This window comes from Vanacampus margaritifer, chromosome 1 (genome assembly GCF_051991255.1).
Source record: "Vanacampus margaritifer isolate UIUO_Vmar chromosome 1, RoL_Vmar_1.0, whole genome shotgun sequence".
NCBI classification, from domain to species: Eukaryota; Metazoa; Chordata; class Actinopteri; order Syngnathiformes; family Syngnathidae; genus Vanacampus; species Vanacampus margaritifer.
In genome coordinates, this window is record NC_135432.1 from 37,168,752 (window position 1) to 37,194,664 (window position 25,913).

Here is a 25,913-nt window from a genome sequence, read left to right on the forward strand (position 1 = left end):
TTGTCTTAAAGTGTTCTATAAATGTTGAGATATCGAGCTGGAGAACAGTCATCTACTGTATTTAGCACAGTAGTTGTGTTGTGTTTTGAAAAAGCAACAGTTTGATAAAAACAATTTATCAGTAAAAACATGCTCTCCCATCACAGACCAGCTCTGGTTGAAAGCCACTATATTTCCAAGTGTTTAAAATGTCCTTGCACATTAAAGATGGGCAGACAGAACACAGCCTGGCTATTCTGATTTAATCTGGCTGTATGCATGACGTCTCATCGGATTGGAAAACAGAATATATAACACCCCTGTGAATCCAAATGAAATCCCATTAGGATTTGGACAGTTTATTCTGACTGAGGTGTTTACATGGCACATTTTCATTTGGTTTGGGCATTTGCTTTCATTCTAAATCGGAAGCACATTACATCATGTAAACCCAGCTAATATGACTTTGAATGCTGTTTTGTTTTTAAGTGCCATGCGATTGGCAGGCGACTAGTCCGGGTGTGCCCCGCCTCTTGCCCAAAGTCCATTAAGATAGGGTCCAGCTCACTCGGCAGGTCAATGAGGACAATTCCTCTAAAAAAAAATGAATGGATGGGAAGATGAGGGATTGGTTTGTGATTCCATTAAAAAAAAAAGAAAAAGTAAAATACTGCCCACGTATGTACTTAAGGTGTTATGATGGGTGACAGTACGAACTGGAATCAATCTAAATATGCATCCAACCATTTTCTTAACCGCTTGTCCTAAATTTGGCAAATCTAAGCGCACTATTTATCCTGAGGAAGTTCAGATCCTTCAACGTGTGCAGCTAGATGTTGTAGATGTTCTACCAGTCGGTGGTAGAAAATCTATTTTATTGTTGTCTGCTGGAGGAGCCGCATTAGTGCCAGGCATGGGGAGGGGGTGATCAATTAACTTATCAAGAAAGTTGGTGACATCATGGGACTGAAGATGGAGACGTTTGAGCCAGTGAGGGTAACTGAACAAACTTCTCTCCATCTTGGACAATTATTTATATCCTCTCCATGACACTCTGGAGTAGCAAAGGATCACTTTTTTTAGATGATTTTTTTTTTAAACAGCCTTCATCAGCTTTGCTGCCGGAAACAACAGTTTAGATCACCTTCTTTACTATTCAGCAATCGCATAAATAACTATCACTGGGTGTGAGGAAGATACCCCTGACACTGCTATAACGTATAAACTCTTCACATGTCAAGTGCAATCAATATTATTCATTGTGCAAAATAGTTCTGCATACATGCAGTGCATATAAACGGGTCCTCTGCATGTTAAATACACACTGGTGCATTTCATCAACATATCCTTGCATATTTACAAGTACTATCATTACAATTATTGCTAGGGATGCATGATATTTTTTCAAGCCGACACCAATAAATTTTTATTTCCCAAGGCCAATAGTTGTTTTGAGGGAACAATACTTTTACACTGCTCTATAAGCTGTACACAAACAACTTTTCATTGTGTTAAAGTATCATTTCTTCAGTGGTACCACATGATAAGACAAATATCTGCAGAAATGTGAGGGGTGTACTCATTTTTATGGGATACTGTTTGACATTTCCCCTCCATGGTATCTCTGAAGGGTTTGTTCACTGCACTTCATATCTCTTGCTCTGTGCTGTGTGAAAAACCTTACACCTAATGCTACGGCTACACAAAACGCAAGGGGAGCGTTTTACCTTTCTTTACTCGCTAGGGTTTCACCGCGAGAGTTGTACTGGACGCAGCTAAATAGCTTTGGCTAATGCTAAACACTATTGGGACCTTAGTACAGTTCATCCATCCATCCATTTATTACCGCTTACCCAGGGTCGGGTCGCGGGGGCAGCAGTTTAAGAAGGGAAGCCCAGCCTTCTGGAACAGTTCAACAGCTAGTAAATAAATACACTTACCAGGTATTGTAGGCTACTTCTAAAAACATCTGGTCCAGGCTCAGTGGGGCCCTATTTGAGAAACATTGATCTATCCTAAACTAAGAGGAAATGTAAATGTTTCTCACTCACCATCATGAGACATTCCCAAAGAAAGGCACTTCTGGAAACGACAATATTGGCACTTGTTTCGGTTCTTCTTCAGAATTTTGCAGGAACGCTCACAGCGCTCATATTCCAATTTCATGCGCACAGTTCGTCTGAAAAAGCCCTGCAGTGGGAAAGAATATAAGAAACTCACAGAGTGCATTGTGTTGGTGAGCGGCAGAACAAAACAAAAGGCATTACCTTGCAACCCTCACAGGCATGTACGCCGTAGTGGAAGCCCGACGCCTTGTCCCCACAGACCTTACATTCCACGCTAATACCAGCGCTTGTGCTGTCTTCACGGCCCAGACGCAGCTGCTCGGACAGCGATGGTGACGGTGTGTGAGAAAGGTCTGCTTCGGGATAAGCACCAATAAATACAACGGCACTGCATATCCACTGAAAACGTAACAAGAGCTTGAGGGGAAAGAAGGTCTTACCGGTGTAGCTTGATGCTGCACTGCTGTGATTGTTTTCTTCATCTGCACTCTCTCTTCTCTCCCGCTCGCCTCGATTACCAGACACATCCTCCAGCTCCTCCTTGACCCCAACGTCGCTCTCAGGGTCTTTGGCCTCATCCAGGTCCGCATGTTCCGATGCACTCACACCCCCGCAGCTATCTGAGCGCTGAGATTCCGCCTGGGGCGCTGGCCACTTAACATCAGCCGCATCCTCGGGTGAACTTGGCAGGCAATAGCCGTTGACCTTGTTGTGCTGCTCGGGAGCAGGTTGCTGTAAGCCCTCCATGATTCCTTTTGAAGCGCACTGAGCGGACCTCCCTCCTGTCACGTTGCCATGATGGCCCACTAGTGGAGAAGTTGATTGTGTGGATTACATGAAGATCTCTGTTTACTTCAAGGACAACAATGCACCTCTATATTGCAGTCCAAAGAGAAGTATTACATTACTTGTAATTGTTGGACTCATAATACTTGGCATTATTTTGTTTTCCTTTTCATTGTAGACCTCATCATCCTACACCACAATAGATACAGTATACAGTGTATAATGTCCCACGGGCATCCGACGTTATGTGCCTAAATCTATGGAATATTTGCTGCAAGACAATCATTGTACCACAGGAATAAAGTTGTAATGGCATGAGAATAACATTGATTTCAAATATAGTCATGGAAAAATTAAAACCACCATGTTTTCTACCATTTCATGGTCGTTTTAATGTTTAGTGCCAATAAAAGTGTATCAAGTGAACTAATGACACAAAAGAAAGCATAGAATGCCTAAAAGCACCATTTTTGGCAGTATAACGCCATAACTATGATATAAGAACTTGTGAAGTGATTTTGGTTATTATAATGAAAACCTTTTGGAAAATGTCTCCATCACCTCTTAAGAGCTGTTTTGTTGTAGTTTTAAATTTAATTTAAAGTGAACAGGAACTGAAGAAAAAAGGGTGCTGTCTTATTTTTTTTCATACTTGTATATACATAGATAAACATGTATATACTGTAACACATACATATTAATACACATACATATACACTTACAACATGTATAAAACCCGAAGTTACGAATTTAATTGGTCCTGTGAGCCCGTTTCTAACCTGAAACGTTCACAAATCAAGGTAATGAGATCCCACTGAATTGAATGCAAGTGCAATTGATCCGTTCTAACCATTTAGTTCGGGCCATTAATTTGTGTTTTAGTGGGACTCAATTTTAACCTTGCCAGCAAGATGAATTCTCGCGGTATTTGTGAGTTCACAAACTATGGAGAATACATCTAGTACCGCTCCCGCTGATACTTTTGCAACCGATCTTTTCCGATCGGACAACTCAGGCATTGTCAAGACAGGACGAAACCAATAAGCGCCGATGGCGCAGACAAATAGATGCTGCAATTAATTATGTTGTCACAGAATTACTCACCGTTTCCTTATTGAATATGAACAGCGAGAGGAGTTTCGTGCATTTTTATCTGGTAAAGATGTTCGTGCTTATAAAGCGCACTGAGCGGACCTCCCTCTGTAGGCTGGCAAGGTTAACTGAATTAACCATTTACACACACATCTCCCTCCCATTTACACACACATCTCCCTGGAATATGTCATTTGTGGGCGGTCCCTGACGTGGACGGTAAACATCCAGCCAACTTTTACTCACTCTGCCAGCTACATTTTGTTGACAACAAACTTGTGCTCAACATGCCCACATTAGATGTCACCCCACAAAGAACATGAAACCTAACATGCAGAGGTTTACGCCGATCAGAATTGTCACAGTATTTGGCGATATTAGACAGCAATTTTCTTGCCCATTACGTCAGCAAACTCGCAATCTAATGAACGAAGGCGACGTTTACGAAGAGGATACGTCAACGCGATTCGCGACCATGTCATGTGGCAGGATAATGGCCGCTGCCCAATGTATGTTAATTTGATAATTATTAGCTTTAAAAATAATAATAATCAGGGAATAAGATGCCAGTGATAATTACACTTTTATTCTTTATACACAGCTACCTAATGAAATACTGGAAAATTAGTTTTAAGTGGTGTATTGCTAAAGTTTTTGGTTTGAGAATATTGTCATGTTTTCCTTTTTTTAGAATTGCCATATTGTCTTGAGAAATAAGCTTTAAAAATATGAAAATAAAGTCATTTACTGTATTCTCAAGAATTAAATAAACTTATAATGTTGTGAGAATAAAGTATTTTTTATAAGAAGTATAAAGTAAGTATGACAATAGGGGGGCATTTTGTTTTCATGAATATAGTATTTCCTTTTCCTGCCTTTAGTTAGTGGGGAAGTCACAAGTTTGTAACATTAAAAGATTCTAGTCACAATTTATTGCCAAGAGTAAAACACGCTTATTGAGAATTTATTGCGGTTAAATTATACATTATTTCTCTGTATCTTACAACTTATTTATTGTACAGCTAATAAGATATGTACCGTAATTGCTTGAGTTGAAATCATTGTGAACAAACACTACTACTAGTATGCAACCAGAAGTCCAGATTTCCAAGAAAAACACAGTAACAGGATGAATCGCGGGTGGGAAGTTCACTCCGTTCTCTGCTATCTTCAAACCTTGTGGACGTTTGTCTGGAGCCATCTGCATTGTTGTTTGCTTGGCTTTCATGCAAGGGTGCACCGTGTACAAGGGGACATGGTGCATGCACTATGTACACACTGAGCTGCTGTGTTGATCGCAGGAGAAGGGGGAGGTTGGGGTCTTTTTAAGAGGGGAGGCGGGGTGGCCCCCTAGTGGAATAAACCTACGTAATGTAGCGTCGCCTCTTCTTCACGATATAAACAACCTCAACGTGAGCTTTCTGAAACTCATTTGCTTACAAGAAAAAAAGTGACTATCACGCGGTGGAAATGGTGTGTTTCCTAACAAACACACCCGTCAGCTACTGTAATTAAAAAATATCTCTTGCTGATATTTAAACCCGTTCCGATAATCCATACATTACTATTGAGTTAGTTAACGGTTTCCAGCATTTGAGAAGTTAAAAACGGATGAAGCAGAGCACCGCTGTTACTTTTTAGGAGGCGCTTCGGGGTCCGTTGAAGACTTCAACGCGACATGCTAACTTAGCTAGTTAGCTTATAACCTTGATAGGCACAACTGTGTTAGCGTGGCTGACCAACATTCCCGTGGGTGCCTTTAAACGCCGACCTGCCAAGTCCACTTACCTCTCACTAAAGTGCTGCTGATTCGATGGCAGTCGGCGCAGCGACAAACCGCGGCAGGGCTGTACAGCTGATGAGTGTAGAATACAGTTCCGATTTGCGCCTGGGAAATCTATCGATCGCCTCGGCTGTTGACAAGTTGTTTGAAGCCGCCAGCCGCAGCAGGAGTTACTAGCCGCGCGAGCTAACGTCACACGGCTAGCCAAAAACTCTACAATGACTCGGGCCTTCCTTCGTCATTCGGAAAGCGTCCATGTTGACCCGACACGGGGAGTCCGTAAGGCAAAGAAAACTACACAGACACCTTGACGGGCAACCATATCACCGGAGTGTCAGGCTAGTCAGGCGATAATCCCCCAACGACGGTGTCTCCTTGTTGTTCCCAGTTTTGCTTCACTTTACCCACTCAAAGTACCGCCCACTGCGTGACGTCACGTCAGGACACCGCTGTCCCCCAACAACACTCTTTCTGGGCTCCAGGTGGCGGAGTGGAACCGTCATTAATTTGCAGTGTTCAATTAACCTGCAATGCATGTCTTTGGAATGTGGGAGGAAAGCGGAGTACCCGGAGAAAACCCACGCAATCACAGGGAGAACATGCAAACTCCACCCAGGAAGGCCGAAGTTTAGACTCAATCTCACGTCCTCTGCACTGGGAGGTGGACATGCTAACCAGTCAGCCACTGTGCCGCCCCCCAGCAAATCACAAGAATTAAATTTAGTTGTGAAAAGCATATCGAGTGGTATATTAGAATTGATGAAAAGCTACAGAGATGAAGAAGTAAATATGATCCCAAATTCAACTTTTTATAGAATTGTTATATATCTTATGAGTAAACAGAGGACTAACAGTCATAATAGAAAATGCTTCTATAATCCTAGAAAAATAATTCCTTTTGGGAAATTCCTCTGGAACTCTCAATTTGCAAATATAGATTGGCATAAAACATTGCTGTCTCCAAAAATTAAACAAATATTATAAAGTATGAGAAATACATATAATAATGTTGCATAACATATCCAACAAATGTGTATGCTTCAAGATGTATTAAATTAGATGATAAATGTACATTTTGTAAGATTGATTAATAAAGTGCAATTCATCTTTTTTGTGATTGCCCTTTTACAATCGGGGTCTGGAAATATGGAGAGAATTATATACTGTAAAGGGTGAGGGGTAAAAATATTATCACTTGGTTTCCATGCATCGATACAGGCATTCACAACAATGTTGGTCCTTTTATTTTGTTAGGGAAATTTCATTTTCACAAAGCCACATTTTTTAGATTTACTCCATGCTATAAGTATTTTTGATTGATTTTGGTCATTGCATTGAGTCTTTTGAATTTCTAAAGAATAAGAAGGGTCAAAAGATTTTGGAAATATATGCTAATTTGTTTAGTTGAAGTCTGACATTTGTTTTATTTACTTTACCATATTAATATGTAATGGGGGTTTATGATGTAACATTGAACCTGAATGTCTGAGTGTTTGCATTTTTGTTGTTGGTTCGTATTTGCTGTTATATTGACAAGATTTTATACAGAATTTTCAAATGATACTTAGTCAATTCCAAAAAAAAACATTCAACAACAATTCTAACAATAGTCACAATTTTTTTCTTTTAATTAAAAAAACATAAAGGTGGCATAAGTATTTGTCTAGACTATGAAATTTTCTTAAAGGATCTTTGTGCAGTTTGTCACTTTTTTATTTACGACTGCCACCTCTGGCCAAAAACGTAACTGCAGCATATGTGCCAAGCTCGTTCATGGTGCGTGTGTGAGTATGTGCACAATGTTATAAAGTGACAGCCACAGTTGACAAACGAAGACATGACTTCAAATGAGGTAAGAAAAACTCAGCCCCTCCCCTCCCCCAAAAAACTGTGGAGTGTGCAGGGTCCGCACATAAAGGAAAGATAAAAGATGATAGGTGCAGTCAGAGTAAAGCAGTCAGGGCTCTTCGTACTTATCTGGGCATTGGTGGAGCATGCATCATGTAGAAAAAGCTTCAACATTTGCTTTTTAAATGGCACAATGCACCTTTTAATTAATTAATTTTATGATCTTATTAAAACTTCACTGCACACAAAATAGTTCCCTTTTTTATTAACCAGCAGTGTGTGCAGTGAGAAGAATGTTTAAAAATAACATTATTGTTGCATTTTGTCATTGTTGTTGTTTTAACGAAAAGCTAGCAAGCTTTGGTTTGACTTTTGTGCTTCTCTAAGGTCATGGATTGGGAATATTTAGTTTAATCGAATCAGCTGCTTCATCAGTGCATTGCTCATGCGTCCTTTTTCACGTACAGACAGCGATGCATTTCGGACCTGGGTCTTCAGTGGTTACTTGAAAGATCCAGTCCACCTCTTTTTGGACAAATTTAAACTTTATTGACAATAGAGCTAGCAGAATGTGGATCTGCAAGGGAATAAACAAGGGAAACATTCTATGATTTTAATGATGGTGCTAATGTCTCTAAAGCAAGTGTTGCTGCTTGATGCTGGTTGGAGACTGAGCATTGTAACAGGGTCAGGCCTCCCTGAGAGAATCTTCTCCCAAATAAGGCAGACGTTTTTTCCAGTAGAAGAAACCAGATCAGCTCCTCAAAGGCACTTAACAAATACAATTGTATCTGCATACTGATTCATCAGTATCTATTTGAGAGGAAATTCACACTATTGACAGAACATTAACCTCTGTCTTTGGTTCTCATATGAGCATTCCCTCGCTGGCAGCCAGTCGTATGAAGCAAAGGGCCCTGCTGTTGTCTGCTCACCAGTATGTAATCAAGTAGAGAAAGTCAGACCAACATCAGAATGCTGATGGACTGTCAAGGCTCCCTCTATCTGTCACACACTCTGAGCCTACGAAAGCAGAAATATTTTTACTTTGAGGTGTCTGCTGCCCCAGTCAACTCGGCTCACATGAAGAAACAGAGAGCTACATATTGGACACTAGGGCTGGGACAAAATATCGTTTAGCAGTATATCGCGATAGTTGTTGTCCCAATCTGCAGTATCGATCCATTAAGTAAGTATTGATACTTTAAGATACCTTACATTGCCGTGCAGCGCGTGCACCGCCGGCTGCATTACAAGTAGCCAGTCGTATGTTATCTGCTAAAAGGAGACAAACAAGAGTGTAGCCTAGTAACTACAGAAGATGATGCTTGTTTTGTACGACACTGTACTGTATGAGTAACTGTCTTTTGAAAATATCTAATTTATTAATATTAATTAATATTAATATACAAATTTTTATTGCTAACATTAACTGCTGGTATTTGGTTCTTATAGCCACCAACAATTCAAATAATGGTTAAAGGTTTCTCAACAAAATTACACACAGGCAGAGACTACAGTGAAGACTGCTTGCCGCTCTTGCCGGCTGAGTAGTTTCTATGTCTTTCTCAGTGAAGGGTGGTGATTTTTCTGGCATGAGTTCGAGCCCCAGTTATAGTAACTTTGTATTCACTTCTGTCTTGTTAAAAATACAGTTTCACCTTTATACGCACCAGAGCAAACATTGGTGAGTTTTCAGGCATCTTTTGGTCCTTAAAAAGGGCATTCATTAGTTGGAAGAATAAAAACAAACATAAGACTGCTGCTCAGACCCTAACAATTAATAAGATACATGTTAAGCTTTAACTGCTGTTATGTATTACTTACTGGTCCCCATCACAATCCATGCTGCTTTAAGCAATTACTTGTACACACATTGAGCGACATGATAGTAGTGCCGCTATCATGATTGACACATCTCTTGACCAATGATGCATCTACAGTGACTGAAAAAAAACAGCCAGTGAGGATACATTCAGACAGTCACTCTTTGCATTTGTTTCATTATTTGAATGTACATACTGTATGTAAATATGGTTTCCTCTTCATATTGTTATATTGACACAGTAAAAGTAAAGTGACGTTGCACATGTCATAACATTCAAATGATGTAAATAATCTTCCTTAAATGTAAAAAAGGAAGTACTATGTCGTACAAAGGAAACGATACTCTGAATATTTATAAACAGAAAATTTGAGCCACCTCCTGCGCCTAAATATGAAATGCTGATAAGCATTGTTAGCTTTTATAATGTGTCCCAACGTTTGTGTTTTGACATCACAATGATGGCGTGTTTGGTGTCTAGATCAGATCTGGTTAAAAATGCAGGCACAGTGCCTCATTAAGACAATTAAAAATATGAAATCAGTATATTTAACATTGTTGAACATTTTGATACTGCCACTTCAGTTTTAAATGCTTAACTCCTCCAGTCAAAAAATACCAACGATTGGTTGGATATGCATCATATATGAAACATGTATTTAGGAGACGTTCAGGTCTCCATTAGAAACATGGGAGTTGCGTCTCTCTAAATCTGAATCGCATCTGCGGCCATCATCAACATTTTCTTTACATTGCTCATTTTGATCCTCGGATCCCGATATCCTTCTGAGATTCAGCCCAGGATCTCTCTGGCTCGGAATTTGGAAAGATGGTAGGGAGCTTCTCAACAAAGGTCTTTTATCTGGACAAAAGGCATGTACAGGACAGAGACAATCATGTTAATTCAGGGTTTTTTGACTTGTGGATATTAAATAAAAAGGGACAGGATGCCCATTATGTGATGTGACGCTCTACTATGTTTGTCTTGGGCATCCAAATGACAAGCTATGGACCTGCACTGAGGCACATTTTGTTCCTTTTGCACTGCTTGTAATGTCACACTGCATGTATTGAGTGGAGACTCACCGCCAGGTCCAATGGGTCGCATCAGTCTGTTCATCTGAACATTCCAGTGTTTGACGTTGGTGCTCGCTTGTCGAAGTTTCTTTTGAGCAGCCTATATACATAGAGGATCAAAACAAGCCATCAAAACATATTTTAAAAAACATACAGTTCCTGGGAATTACAATCTCCCAGGACCTGAAGTGGGACACCGACATCAACTCCGTCCTGAAAAAGGCCCAGCAAAGGAAATACTTCCTGTGGCTGCTGAGAAAGCACGGCCTGCAACAGGAGACACTTCCTGATTACTACTTCTTCCAGCTCTTTCCCTCAGGTAGGCGCTAACATACTATGGAGTATGCACACTAAAGCCAGCAGCCATTCCAATAGCTTCTTCCCTTTTGCCATTAAATCCCTCCACCAGTCCTTCTCGGGGGGGGGGGGGGGGGGGTTTGGGCATGTATCCCTGGAGAGTGGACAATGTGAGTTTTTCTTTCTTTTTTGCCTCCTGGGTAAGCGTAATTACTACTCCACAGGTGATGACAGTGGCACTCTGAGTATAAACCTCCAGGCATCACATGACCAATCCCTGCTGCATTTGTTTACGCAGCCATGCTGCCAGCAGAAGGATTTACAATGGAGAGCAGTGATAACATTTGCATTTACCAGCTCAGTGGGCTAGTGGAAGAGTGTCTTCCCTGAGATTGGGAGGTTGTGGGTTCAATCCCTGGCCGGTTCATAACAAGGACTATAAAAATGGGACCCATTTGCCTCCCTGCTTGACAATCAGTATTGTGGGTTGGAATTGGTGGGTTAGATCACCAAAGGATTCCAGAGCGCAAAGCCCCTGCTGTTGCTCACCACTCCCTCAGTGGATGAATCAAATGCGGAGAACGAATTTCACTAAGATGGGCGTGACAAGCAGTGGTACTTTAAACTTTAACTTTAACCTTTATCAGTTAACATTCCATCCAAGTAAATTCACATCTCTTTTTTGTGAAATAGACATTGTGAGATAAATGAGCAAGCTAGACAGGTTGGATATTTTAGATCTCTATCAACTTTGGGCATCATTGCACATTCAAAGTCGTATCATAATTACCACACTACTGGTCACTTTCTTTGCTCGATAACTCTCTGCATCATTTGCACAGCTGTCATTGGTCAGTAAACTACAGCACTGATGCTACCCTCAAATTACATAAAGACTCTCAGCTAAACCCAAAAAAAATTGAGGCAATTGTTTTCGGCAATAAAGAAATGAGGATTGCAGTTGTGTTTTTTACTTACCACTACATCCTGGTCAACCCTGTGTCGGTTGGCCTGGACCTCCTCAAGCTGCCTCTGCGCCTCATCCAGGGCCCGGGATTTGGCTTCCATCTCCTGCTTTAGCTCTTGCTTCTCCCGCTGTGTCTTCAGGATATACTCTTCCTGCTCCTCTTGCAGGGTCATCAGTGCCTTCATTTTTTCCTCTTCCTCTGCAAGTAACCTGTACCCAGCCCAGAACATCCACAAAAATGTCTTAACAAACATCTTTTGTCTTTTAAAGGCCACTATACAGAAGGTCCTCAGGGGATGTGTCAGCTGTCGTCAAGCAAACTGCCTATTTGACAAACTCAGTTTGGAACACAAACATGTTCACCTATGGCACCACTCATTTCTGTCATAAAATTTGTTCTTAACCTATATTTGAATGAGCGACATGCACAATAATGATCGAACTATTACTGTATTTGTTGTTTTCATTTCACTTCAATGGGAATCTATGATTGAAGGAAAAATGAAATACAGTGTTCCCTCGCTACATTGCGGTTCACCACTCGCTGTTTGGCGGATTTTCATCTTTAGCCGTAATGGATTTTCATTTGTGAACATAACATGTACTGCAGGTTTGTCTTGCTATTTTGATTTTTGTGTGTGTGTGTGTGTGTGCTATTTTTCTTCCTTCTAAGTTGGAACAAGGGCGGGGGGTTGTTGTTTCACAAGAACCGAGCCTATTAACATAAGAGCTAGTCACACACAAAATCTCTGTTCCCTCAGCGTGGGGGTGTTCGGAGATAGGCTCCGAGTACGCTGCACACTCAGACCATTCGGAATCTGAGAACGTTGTTCAAATGTGCCGTTTGGTTATTCACAGTGCCACAAAATAAGGAGCCAGTACATGCAGTGAAAATAAATTTAACACTGGGAGTGCATCTGGATTCGCAGACCAAAGTGGTGGTTCTCCTTTCTAAGAAGATGCAGGTGTATTCCAACTCGAGGGGAATCACACTCCTCAGCATCCCTGGGAAGATCTAATCAGGGGTGCTAGAGAGGAGGGTCTGTCGGGAAGTCGAATCTCAGACTCAGAATTAAGGGCAGGGTTCTTGAGGGTGCATGGGAGTGTACAAGTCATGGAGTTCTGTGGATCCTACTCCTAGAGTATGGGGAACTGGATGCCCCTAGTTCTGGCTGTTAGATCCTTTTACATACCTGTCAACTTGTACGTTTTATACGTATTTTATACGTTTTTTTACCATTTCAAATCATGTACGCCGTACACCGACTTTTGTACGGGAAAAAAAAAATCCCGCTGACATGCGCATGCGTAGATATACATAGAGTAAATATCGTGGAAGCAAGCATGGAGGAGCCACCTAGTAAGAAACGAAGAACTCAAGGATCGGGTCGACACCAGAAAGAATGGGAGTTACTTCAAGGTGAATATGCTGGCTGGATTAAAGCATCGTTAAGAGGCACTCAATTCTCATTCTGTGTCCCTTGCAATAAAGACGTGAAAGTTGCTGCGAGTGGATTTTACGATCTGAAGAGCCACTTTAAAACTACCGGACACGTGGAGAATGTGAAAAAAACCAATTCACATGTCCCATTAACCAAGCACTTCGTCTCTACCGCAAATCCTGCAGCATCCCACAAAACGACAAATGCGGAAATTCTCTTCTGCCATTTTCTTGCTGAGCACAACATTGCTTTCACAGCTGCGGACCGCTTCTCGGATTTGGTGAAAGTTATGTTTCCGGATTCACAGACAGCTAAGGTAATTTATTATTATTATTATTATTATCATTCATATCTACAATGAATCAGCATTTATGGCACCGTGTCAAAAATTAAAATTTTATATTTTAATATTATATTTTTGCAGGAGTTTGCATGTCGGAGGACCAAGGCTACGATGATTGTTAAGGAGACCAAGACACCAATGAGGAGGATGAAATCAGGCAAAGCATCACACCAGCCATGCAAGCAACTTTTTTTTCCTCTGTTCGCTCCTTCTACGAGGCTGTTGTAACTAAAATGATACAAAAAATTCCATTTGAGAATACAATACTGAGTGACTTGGTGGTGTTGGACCCAAGAAAGAGAGAGATGTTGGATTACACAAGTATTGTTAAGCTTGCAAACAGGTTTACACCAGACTTTGATCAGGAACAATTAAAAGATGAATGGGAAGACTATCAACTAATACCTGATGATTTTCTCCCTCAGAAAAGTCAGGATGGACAACCAATTCGTCCAGAGACATTTTGGCCTCATGTGTTCAAAATGAAAACTGGTTTGGGGCTGGATCGCTTTCCACTGATGAGAAAGATGTATCTAATTTTACTCAGCCTTCCTCACAGTAATGCTGATAGCGAGCGGGTTTTCAGCCATGTGAGGAAAATTCATACAGAGTACAGAAAGACAATGGGAACAGACACTCTTACTTCTTTACTACAGATGAAATTGAACTGTGACAACTGTTGCTCACAAGTGAGACCCTCATTAGAGCAGATAAAGTCTGCTAAATCATGCACATTGGCTTACAATAGGAAGCACTGAAGGCACAGTTTATTGCATTGTAAACTTTTTAAATTGAATAAAAGACTTTGTATGCAAATTACCTTTGTTATTTCTATTACACTGTCTGGTTACCGCGAGTAAACATGCGTCGTACGGTGTTTGTAAGGTTTTTTGGGGGTTTGTAAGGGGAATCATAATCATTTATAAGGGCAGTTATCGGCAGAGGTTGACAGGTATGCTTTTATCACCGGTGTCAGAGTAAGCAGTAAGTTGAATTTGTTTCCAGTGAGTGCTGGACAAGTCTGCCCTTTGTCACCGATTCTGTTTGTTACCTTTATGAACAGAATTTCTAGGTGCAGTCGTGGCGTGGGGGTGGGGGTGATGGGGGTGGGTGGATGCTTTTGTTTGGTGGCCACAGTATTCTGCTTTTTGCAGATCATATGGTGGATCATATGGTCCTCTTGGCTTAATCAAGCTGATTCCCCGATTCCCCTTGAAAAATCGAAGGGTGTTCAAATACTTATTTTCCTCACTGTTCATCTGATGACATGGTTATGGATAGATATAACATATTGCTTTTTATATGTTGTTTGGAAAGAAATACTATATTGCTGTAACATAATATGAAATTAGTCTTAATACTTATATACAATATCTTATAACGTTCATATAGTTTAATGTTATTTATCCATTAACTGTTTAGAAGTATTATACAATTATTTATAATATTTATATATAGTTATATTTTTATATCTACATTTTGAATGTATTGTATAGTTGTATTAAGTACAGTTAACTGTTTTTGCTTCATTATGAATACTGATAAGTCAATATAAAAGATCTAGGATCTTATGTAGGGACTAGATAAGTCTGTATTTCCTCCTAACCCCTTTTGAGCATGTCAAAGTGTCTATTCTGCTTTATCTTATACTTCTGTTTGTTTCTTCTATTTAGTTTTTTTGTTTGTTTGTTTACATGTTCGAAATAAAGATTTAAAAAAAAAAGATACATGTTTACTGATAACTAAAAGGCTGTATTGACACCAGAGAGGAGGCGGCATAACAATGCAAACACACCAGTTATTTGCTGTATATTGTGAGACTTGTATATCTCATTTTTAAAAGAAAATATTGGACAAAAAATGTATAGTAAAATTTTAACACTCAACAGTGGTATTTTCAGGGGTGCTATGATGAAATTTAGGGGTCTCAATAGACTGCGTGATTGAGAACAATGACAACATGGATTCTGAGGAGTTAAGATCAGCGATGTCTTGATTGCCATGCACAATTTGCTGAGAGCGCAAACACAAGGTCACAATAAATGTCAATGACGGCAACTTCCTCTGTGAGCAACTCTGCTTCCTCAGGAAGATAGCATAACTTGAACACTTTTCATTTGAAATATTTGCTACACAAAAAACATATCCCAAGTGAACTAAGGCAGCATGGCTGAAAGTGAGTGAGTGACACTGCAGGTTTCCCCAGTGTTAAATTCTGATAGTGTTTACCCAACACCTGAAACAAGCCGCCCAAAATGCATGTACACTACTACACAACTATCAAGTATCAACACGTACATGACTCATGAATAACAAAATAAATATTACAAATAATAAACGTAGTGTTTACTGACTCTACCTTGCATAGGTTTAAATGGTGGTTTGCATGTCAGGGTTCTGAGTTTGAATTTTGATTTAGGCCGTCCTGTGTGGGGTTTACATGTTCTTTCCGTGCTTGAGTGGGTTTTCTCCCATACTCTATCCAACAACCAGCATTGTAAGACTATCTAATATCCACACACTCTCATTTATTGCCCTTTGCTTCTCTTAAATACAGTTTTATATGTGGCACTTCAAGACGTTGTTTCCTAAAGAGAACACCAATGGTCAATGTTTTCACATTACAGTGAGTTTGTTATGTCTCCAAAGATCAATCGCCTTGTGTGCTCATGTGAGTCGCCGAGTTATTCTTTTCAAGATTCTTGAGTTCAGTCCCGTTGGGCCAGGCCTTTGGTTCACCACGTTGCAATTGGTTCATTAAAGACTCTAAATCAGGGATGGGCAACTGGTGGCTCAAAATCATACACTGAGTGGACCCTTGATTAATATATATCTAAAATATATATATATATATATATATATATATAATATAAATTGTGGCTTGGCACCCGCAAATTCCATATTCGCAGAATGTTCTTGCAATATATATATATATATATATATATATATATATATCGTTTTTTGGTTTGGTTTGCTTTTGTGGAGGGGAGCAAACACTTGATTTCTGTGAGGTTTATCAGCTTTTTTTGGTAGAATTTTGGGGTTCCCCCTCAATTTTTTGGGGTTCTGTTTCTTGTTTATTACCCCAAATGCATTTTGATGGATGTCAATACAAGGATTATCGCTATTCATGGACCGGCCTGCTCCCTATTCCCCGTAAATAGCGGGATTCCACTATATAATTTTAAGTTGCTATATAACTATTCACCACTAGATGACAGACATTGCTTGGTTGGGCTTGCACCGGGTCCAAAAGGGCACTTATACTGCAACATGAGTAGTCCTAATAATGTTTTGCAGATTTGTAATAAGATGTAAGACAGACAGGGTAAATAATGTTCATATTTTCCTGGTTAAAGACATGACTTTACCCTGCTTGAGCATAGCGGAAGGCCTCCTCATCCAGCCTGGCTTTGATCTCCTGCTGCAGTGCCTCCTCCAGTCGCTTCTGCATCTCTTCCAGCTCACGGATCCTATTTCTCTGCCTTTCCGCTTCCTCTTCTTTCAGAGCCATCTCCGTCTGCATGCTGATTCGCACCTTGACACCCGCACAGTAGGAAGGTAATCTCTCATAGCCAACTCTTTTGTGAACCTTCTTGCATTTACTGCCACGCTCACCAGCTCGGCCTCCCGCAGCTGCACCTCCAAAGTCTGCTGGAGCTGCTCATGTTGCTGGCGCCTCCTCTCTTCGTCCTGCTCCAGGAGAACCCTGGCCTGCTTCTGCGTCTCCCTCAAGAGCTCTAGCTCCGCCAGTTTTCGTTCCCGTTCCTCCTGGAGGGCCCGGAGCCTCTGCAGCTCCTCCTCTTTGGCTTGTTGCCTCTTCCCACGCTGCTCATGCCGCTTCAGCTTCAAGTCCTTGTGAAGGGACGTCTTCCCCTCCACGTGTAGCCTGATAGCTGTCTGAATGGCTGTTGGCGGATGACAGATGAGGAAGTAATCAAAGAACCTTTATAGGACTGATATATTGATTTCTCCTAACCTGTTGTCCATTCTTGTCTCTGTTTGGTGTCAGACGAGCTCATCTCATATGTTTTGGAAAGCGTTTTTAAACAAAACATGCACCTTTTACCATCACGGTCTGGCAGCACCTTAACAAAAGACAGCATGCAAAAGATTATGGAATAATAATACAATGTTTTACTTTGATTCTTCAGTAGTCACGTGTGAAGCAGAATTGAGACCCAAAAGCAGAAAGGACACGGAAATGGAAAAGTTAAAGTGTTTATATTCAGTAATACAAACTAACAACAGAGAGCAGGACTAAGAACCTTGAGCAGGCCGGATGCAGGGAAACCACGACAAACTGTCAAAAATGTCACTCATCAAATGCCAGCTTGGACCATGCTCCATTTTTTACGACAGAATAAAGGCCTATAGACAAAATAAGAGTGACAAGTACAGGACCTAAATACAGGACCTAGCAACTGACAATATCATCATTACTAGGGACAAATACAGGACCATAACTAGGGATGAACCGATCCGATCACGTGATCGGAAATCGGGCCCGATCACGTGCTTGTTGACTCGATCAGAATCGGATGTTGTCTCCCGATCAGGACTCGGATAAATACAGTATATGAGGTTATTTTTTATAACTTTTTTATTAAATCTGGATTTGGGCGGTGGCACAAAGTGACACTTCATGTTTCCACACAGTGCGTGTGGTATGGCGTTCCTTTACTACAGTGACAGTATTAATGCCATCGAGCGGAGGGGCTAAACAAGGAAATGGCACCGAGGTGCGGAGACGGTGCGACTTGAACTGTGTGCAAAGTGAGCATTTCGGATGTTGGAAAGGATATACAGTAGATGCGTTGCTTCCCCGCTGCACTTCATTGACGGGCAGCCAAGCAGGCCTGCCGCCATTAGGAGCTGGCGACTTGGAAGTGCTTTGTGCAATCCCGGCGGATTTAGCTGCGGTGCGTGCGCCGGCGACTCTGGAGTACATGGAGTCTGGACGCCCTTCAAAGCGAGCCCGGTGCCTAGCCTAGCGCGAATCCTAAGGGTCGGACCTCCTAGTGGAGCCGCCAAATCCCGCCCGGGCTGGCAGTTTAGACTGTTGGAGTCCAGACCCAAAGTCATGATATGGTAAGATTAAATACATTTTGCTTGTTTGCTCTTTAAGTGCAGCATTTTGTTTGTTGTGAAGTTGGCTTGTTTCACACACATACATACAGTATTTTTTCTTCCTAAAGTAAAACAACAGTAGGTTCTTAAAAATAAAGCTCTTGTGAAAAATGTATATACTGGTTAATAATAGCTCTTTGAGTAACTCAGAGATGTGCCAAAAAAGGGGGTTTAAATGGTTTACTTAGTTTAACCACTGTCCACTCAGCATATAAAATAAGTTGGGTAGTTTTGTTTAAAAAACCCCCACTAAACTTCTGCTTACTAAAATGCAGAGGTATTGGATCGGGACTCGGAATAAACTGATCAAAAAATCCGGTGACACTGACTCAGACTCGGTGTCAGGGCCCCCCGCTTTCTCCCCATGAGCCCTGCTCCCTGTTTTTGTGTATGTGTGCGTGAGAGAATCACACTGCTGGGCGAGATGGAGAAGACACAGCTGGAGCAGGAGCCAGGTGCACGTAATCACAATCAGCAGCCTACAAAAGCCAGCCTTGGACTTCACTTCAGCGCCAGATCAACTCTAACTGTCACACAGTCAGTTGCATCCAGCTTATCGCATGCCTTTGAGTGGAACCTCATTCTAATCAGCACTCTTTGCCTAGATTACCTGCACCTGCTAAGCCGTACCTTTGCCAGCCAGTCTGCCGAAGCTACCTCCCCTGTGGATCGCCTACTCCCTACTGGGACTCAGCACCCCCTTGGTTCTACTGCTCACATCAGTCCACTAATTAAAAGACTCGCAAGTGACTGTTTGCCTCCCATGTCTGCACTCGGGTTCTCATCCCACGCCTTCGAACCCTAACACTCGGGTCCAAAAAGTGTGATTGGGACATCCCTACCCATAACGCAATGACCCCATGACCCACAGTCACAACAGTAATATTCCTGACATATCAATTAGATGTTTGTATTTAAGTAAAGAGGGTCCAAACATCAATCCAACCATTTTAAACGTCACTTGTCACCTGTTCAGGGTTACAGGGACCTTAAAGGGAGTCTATCCCAGCTTACTGAGGGCAAAAGGTGGACTACACTAACTGGACTAGGCAGAGCACATATAAAGAAGGACAACCATTTACACTCAAATTGTCACTGAGTGGAAACTTAACCCACGCTGCCCATACCAAAGTCAGACCATTACACCTTCAGTGACTAGGGTCCAAACAGTTGATGAAAATAAAGAGCATGTTTGCAACAAGCATTTGCTTCTTTTACCTCCACACAGCAGTTTCCATCCAAAGCAATGTTGCCCTGGCACTCCTTGCGGTCCTCCCCAGTGTAGTAGAACAAGTTGCTCGGCCTCAGAGTGAACCAGCGCTCCTTCCAGTTTCTCCTGAGATGGCCTCTTTTCCACAAATAACCCTGCAACACATACAAGCACACAATGACAGGACTAAAAGCAAAGCATTTTGGATTCAGAACACACACACGACTGCTACCTCTTTAAGGACATCGCCAACTATCTCCCTGTATACTTCCTCTATAGCCATGCTGATGACACTTCTATCGATGCCTCTGGTCACCTTTCCTGCATCCATCATCTCCAAGAAAACCCAAACAGTGATGCCTCTCTGTTGCACTACTTCTTGGGAGAACAAGTCTTCCAGTTCAACACAATTGAGCTCAACGCTCATTGCTGTACATATCTTCTTGAGTAGGTACTCCACCTGTATGGGGGTGGGAGATAAAAAGATATGCAGAGAGATTCATGTTTTCATTATTACCATGCAGAGTTATACCGGAACAAATGTTCATGAACTTGTTCATATTTTGGGCGAACCTGAACTGAACATAGTGTATTTCTGTCTTAAGTCAACTCAGAGTTGAGACAGAAAGTTGAGTTGACTATTTCTGTCTGATGAACATTTTTGTGACCATGCTCATTCTGACATCTGCATGTGAACGATTTTTGAACGACACAGTAGCAGGTTTTGTTATACTACCAGCAGAAAACTCGTAAACAACATGTCTTCTTCATATGTAAGGGGACAAAGATAAACAGTATTTGGCATGGCAAGCCATGGAGCCTTACACGGCCACATGCATCATCGAATGTAGCATGATGGCAAAGAAGGACTTTATTAAATTGGTACACATCCATGGCGCCATCCAAGTAAGTGCCCACGCTGCACTCCTGCACACAGCGTTCCCTCAGGTGAGAAAAGCTGACTGTACAAAGCAGTTTGATCGATCTGCGTCGATCATACGGTTGAGTTTTGAACAAAAGGACAGTGAGTTGACAGTTTTATTTTGTACTTTTGTTAATTTACTACAAATTAATCCTAAATTTAATTTAAAGTTTGTTGTTTTTGTTTTCTTTTGGACTTCAATTCTTTACTGGATAGTAGACTGTTCTGCCTAGTTAGATATTCTAAACAATTTGTTTTTATGCCCGTCCATCAAAATATTGCGTTAGCTTACATGAAACAGGTCTGTGGTGTGAAAAATGTTAATGTTCTGACGCCTCATAGCCAAAGGCAGTGCGAGCTTGAATGTGAATGGCACCCTGTGCAAGACACCAGAACACCATCAGTGCTTATTATTCAGTTTTAACATTTTAATTTCCTCAATGTAACTATATACACCATATCTATCTAAACAAGTAACACCACATTAAAACAATAATACAGTTTAATTCTTTATATCAGAAAAAAGAAAAAACGGTGGGGACATTTTTAGAGTTATTTTGTAAATATATTTCTGGGTGGGTCAGCCATGCTGTGTGGCTGTTATGGGAGGTGGAAATGATCATTTACTGTACAATCATCTGACTTCATCCAATATTTTTCCGTTGCTGTTTGTAAACACAACATCCAAAACTGACGCTAGTGGAAGGCGAGGACAGCAGCCAACCAGGAACGAGCGTGAAACCAGCCCACCAATCAGGAGCGTGAGTTTGCGCAGCCGAATTTACAGTACATATGCAGACAAGACACAGCAATCAAACTCCTCTAATACGTCCACGGAAGCAGTCCACCAATCAGGAGTGGGCGTTCGCACAGCGAAATTTGCATATGCCACTGATAGTAGCTTTTGTCTCTGCGGCTTGGCTGAAAAAATAAATTGGCTGGCGACCAGTTCGGGGTGTACCTCGCCTCTTGCACAGCTGGAATAAGGTCCAGCACATCTGCGACCTTAACTCATTCACTCCAGCGATTTTCACTAAAGCAACCCCCTTCGCTCCCGGCTGTTTTGCTGGATTTTGACAGATTTTGCAAATCTCACGGAATATTCTGTTCTATTGCTATAAAAACATGGAACCTATCAAAAGAAAGATTAAAGTCTCTACTTTCATCAGGAAAAAAAGTATATTTCTATATGTTTCTGTTTTGCAGTAACTAGCATTAGAATATAGTTAAGTTTCATCATTATTCACAAATCTGTTTAAAACAGTGGGGGAAATAGCTTTTTGCAACATGGCGCTGGTTGATCTCTTATACTCCGCTGCCACCTGCTGGCCGTTTTTGTAATAACTATCATTACTTCAAGCATTCTCTTCAGTTCAGCGGCTACATCAGAGCCTTCTGTATGCTCTAGAATCCAAAACTTTTTTTTTTTACTTATAAATACTTCTTTGGGAGCATGGTAGTATTTAAAATAGAACGCATTTATACGTTTTTGGGAGCAAATTTGTTTTTAATGAGGATATGTGGTTTGGGGAATGGATGGATGTTAGTGTGGCCCTCAACAATTCCTGTTTCTCACATGAACCTTTTGGATAATGAATTGCCCAGTTCAGTGTTAGACCAACCTCATCAGGGACCATCACCAGAGGGTACTTGTCGCCTGACAGAAAATTAAAAAGGCACCAAAGCCGAAATGCGTCCCGCTCTGCCAGTACTGTGTTTGAACTCCTGTTGGGTTTGTAGTTCTTCTTAGCTGTCAGAGTCCAACACAGCTCATCCACATCTTCCTTGTTGAAGGAGCCTTCAACTACCTACAAAAAAAAGAAAAAGATATTGTGAGCACCAACCCATTAGGCTTGGATTGGATCTATGTATGATGTGAATTTAGGGGTTCATCTTTTAATCAGAATGTCAAGCACAATCATATTGCTTCTAAAACCATTTTCATCAACAACAACAAAAAAAACTCAACTAAATTCAATTTGGCACATGTCACAATGTTACTTTTAAAATGTAGTGCCCTATAAAAATAAATAAATAAAAGCAGACTTATTATTAAGTAAACTACAGCCAAAGATTTATAAGGTAGTCAATATTATACATTATTGCCATTTACTGCTGCCTAGGGAGCACTTCATCACATTTTTTGTTTCATGAGGCATACCCTGGACAAACCACTAGTCCCTCCCATCACTGGTGAGCTATTATTAGAATGGGCCCACACGCTACTCATTGGGTCCTTGGGGGCAGCGTGGTGACCACCACCATTTGGGTGACCCATCCTACAAAATGTAGAGTATAATAATAATGAAATCACCTTATCTAGGATGTATTTGTTGAGGTAGGGCATGTATCCCTGACTGGAGACTGGACCGTCATCATCATCGCGGAAGTGCTCTTCCAAAGCAACTGGGTCATGTGGGATGCGCAACACTGTGCAGAGGTTGTGTGATAACACCTGCAAATCCACAAGGTTTGAGTCTTTAAACAACAATTTAAAAAATATATAGGGAACTGCAGGTTTGATATTCTGAGTGAGACGTTTATTCAAAGTAATCCATGACAATGTGGTAATTTTATGAGGTAAAGTGAAGGAAACGCACATTACACATCACAATGACAATCTCATCAAGTTATACTACGGTATACATTTTGCACATCAGCACAAAATTCTTATAAGCATGACAAGGAGGGTGTGGTAACTTTGAAATTATGCCCCCATCCTCCAAATAAAATTTTAAAAATTTGTTGTTGTTTTTTTAAAACAAACAGATTTTTTTTCTTCAAAAATAAAAAATAATAAGACTTGTTTCTGGGACAAATCTGACTTTATTCTCTCATCTTGTAATTTTTTTCTTGCGACTCTATGTCATTGTTAGGCCTAACCTGAAGCTCCCCCCCACCCCCCACCCACATACACACACACACATACACACACTCACGCACACTATATAATTTAGTCAAACAAATTCCTGGCAGACCAGCCCTGGGGTTGTACCCGAGATCACTTTCCCCAATGAGTGACAAGCATCTCGTGGGCAGTGCTGGGCAGCAGTGGTGATATTTTCAACTTCCTGTAACGTTTTAGTTGTAAAGCTTCTAAACCTTAAATGCATTTCTTACACTTGCCATTTTAATCGGCCATTAACTGTGTGGAGTATTATGGATTATGGAAAGTGCCCCACTGGATACAAGGGTGGCAATGGAGGGTCACATGTGTGTACATCTTGTCAATCCCCCATGGCCATACTACCTTCACAAATGAGTGACTACTTATTTAGTGTATTGTATTCTTATTTTTTGGCAGCACGGTGGCTGACTGGTTAGCACGTCCGCCTCCCAGTGCTGAGGACGTGAGATCGAGTCCGGGCTTCGGCCTTCCTGGGTGGAGTTTGCATGTTCTCCCCGTGCTTGCATGGGTTTTCACCGGGTACTCCGGTTTCCTCCCACATTCCAAAGACATGCATGGCAGGTTAATTGAACACTCCAAATTGTCCATAGGTGTGATTGTGAGTATGGTTGTTTGTCTCTGTGTTCCCTGTGATTGGCTGGCAACCAGTTCAGGGTGTACCCTGCCTACTGCCCGAAGCCAGCTGGGATAGGCTCCAGCACCCCCGCGACCCTTGTGAGGAAAAGCGGTCAAGAAAATGGATGCATGGATGGATGGTATTCTTATTTGGATTTTTCTGTAACTATGTACAACATGCCACATGGCAATATGCAGAATGTAGATAATTAAAAACTTTATCACTATATTTGCAACATAATTTATGCAAACAATGTTAAGTAATGGATGTTTTTTTCTGTAATTAAGCAGACTGCCAAGAGTGCCTTTACCTGAAAGTATTGTGAAACCTGCTGCAAGGCGTTAAACTCCCCAACCACATCCTGTCTCAAGTCTCCACTCGAGAAAAACATCTGCTGCTATCGAGGCCATGCTTACAGCATTTGTGAGCAAAAGTGCACAGTGCCCTGTCGTACACAGGCTGCGTGCATGAGGGGGATAAGCCCTGTCATGGGGCTGAGGAGCATGGAGTTGGTTGGAATGAAGTGCGAGCTGCAGTGACATAATCACCATGAGGTCAAGCAAAAACACAGGCTGCATTGAAAACAGAGACTACAATGACCAACATGTTTGCACATTGTCTGAGATCTCAATGTAACAATGTTCCTTTGACACATAATGCACGCACAAACACACACACACACACACACACACACACACACACACACACACACACACACACACACACACACACACACACACACGCACACACACACACACACACACGCGCGCGCGCGCGCGCGCGCACGCACACACACGCGCACGCACACACACGCACACGTACACACAGGACTTGTGTTGTTTGCTCTCAATTCAACAGGCGGTGCTCTAACAGGTCCAGTGCCACAGCTTTGCACCATACACACTGTTCAGAGATGGGGACTCAAGTTCCTATCTGGACTTTTGTCCACAAGGGAGGTGCATACTGAAAAACGTTCTTCTGTTATTTGACGCTTTGTACAATAAATAAAACTCGTATAGGAAATAGTTGGTATTCAAGCAATGCAACACCAACTCCTACTTTAAGAAATAGTGTGAGTTTGAGGGTGGAAATGACAGCGTTATAAAAATGGATGGATGGATGGAGAAAATTTGATAGATATATCCACCCACCTTCAGCTGAGACTTGGAGACCTTTCCACTCTTCTCCAAATCCAGTGCCGTGAAGCCATACCAGATGGTCTTGAGTAGCTCAGAGCGCAGGTCCATGTCTGCACCAGCGTCACTCTCTGATTTCCTCTATCTGCACACTGTCTTCTTCCTTCCTCTGCCTCTGGGTGACAGGCACACACCCGCGTCCGCTGTGTAGCGCTGCGGTCACGGTCACGCAGACGAAGCAGGATGTTGAGCTCCCCTTGCTGACAGCGACACTTGCTGGATGTCGTCGGTAGTACCCAAAGAAACTTTTCAACGGCAAGCCACTTTGCAAGAAGGTGGAGAATAGATAAGATAAGATAAGATAAGATAAGATAAGATCCACTGATTGTCACACCCATCTAAGTGGGGCGAAATTTGTTCTCCACATTTGACCCATCCCCTGAGGGAGCGGTGAGCAGCAGCAGCCCCGCGCTCGGGAATCATGTG

The 25,913-nt window shown here is 41.6% G+C and overlaps 2 protein-coding genes and 1 long non-coding RNA gene across 4 annotated transcripts in view; 1 reads left to right on the top strand and 2 right to left on the bottom strand.

Moving 5' to 3' along the window:
- ppardb (peroxisome proliferator-activated receptor delta b) overlaps positions 1-6,128 on the bottom strand; it is an 11,075-nt gene extending 4,947 nt beyond the window's left edge. Inside the window, exons 1-4 of one of the 2 annotated variants that reach the window (XM_077552797.1) lie at positions 5,712-6,128; positions 2,486-2,851; positions 2,247-2,401; positions 2,031-2,169 (exon numbers count right to left, since the gene is read on the bottom strand). In XM_077552797.1, coding sequence (XP_077408923.1) covers positions 2,031-2,169; positions 2,247-2,401; positions 2,486-2,792 — 601 coding nt within the window. In that variant the 5' untranslated portion in view covers positions 2,793-2,851; positions 5,712-6,128. The remainder of the gene's footprint in view (positions 1-2,030; positions 2,170-2,246; positions 2,402-2,485; positions 2,852-5,711) is intronic. The other variant, XM_077552805.1, reaches the window with a different exon arrangement.
- Positions 6,129-7,304: 1,176 nt separating this feature from the next.
- LOC144039479 (differentially expressed in FDCP 6 homolog) lies at positions 7,305-25,632 on the bottom strand. The gene is made up of 11 exons (XM_077552864.1): positions 25,443-25,632; positions 23,082-23,222; positions 22,390-22,575; positions 20,078-20,305; positions 19,854-20,000; positions 17,485-17,593; positions 17,124-17,413; positions 16,877-17,043; positions 11,732-11,930; positions 10,466-10,556; positions 7,305-10,241 (listed from the first exon to the last, which is right to left on the bottom strand). Exons 1-11 carry the CDS (start codon positions 25,536-25,538, stop codon positions 10,039-10,041), a joined length of 1,857 nt encoding a protein of 618 aa, XP_077408990.1. The 5' UTR covers positions 25,539-25,632; the 3' UTR covers positions 7,305-10,038.
- Positions 13,029-14,321, top strand: LOC144039488 (uncharacterized). Its single transcript, XR_013289465.1, has 3 exons — positions 13,029-13,140; positions 13,348-13,478; positions 13,587-14,321. It is a non-coding gene; the product is annotated as an uncharacterized LOC144039488 (long non-coding RNA).
- Positions 25,633-25,913: the final 281 nt, after the last annotated feature.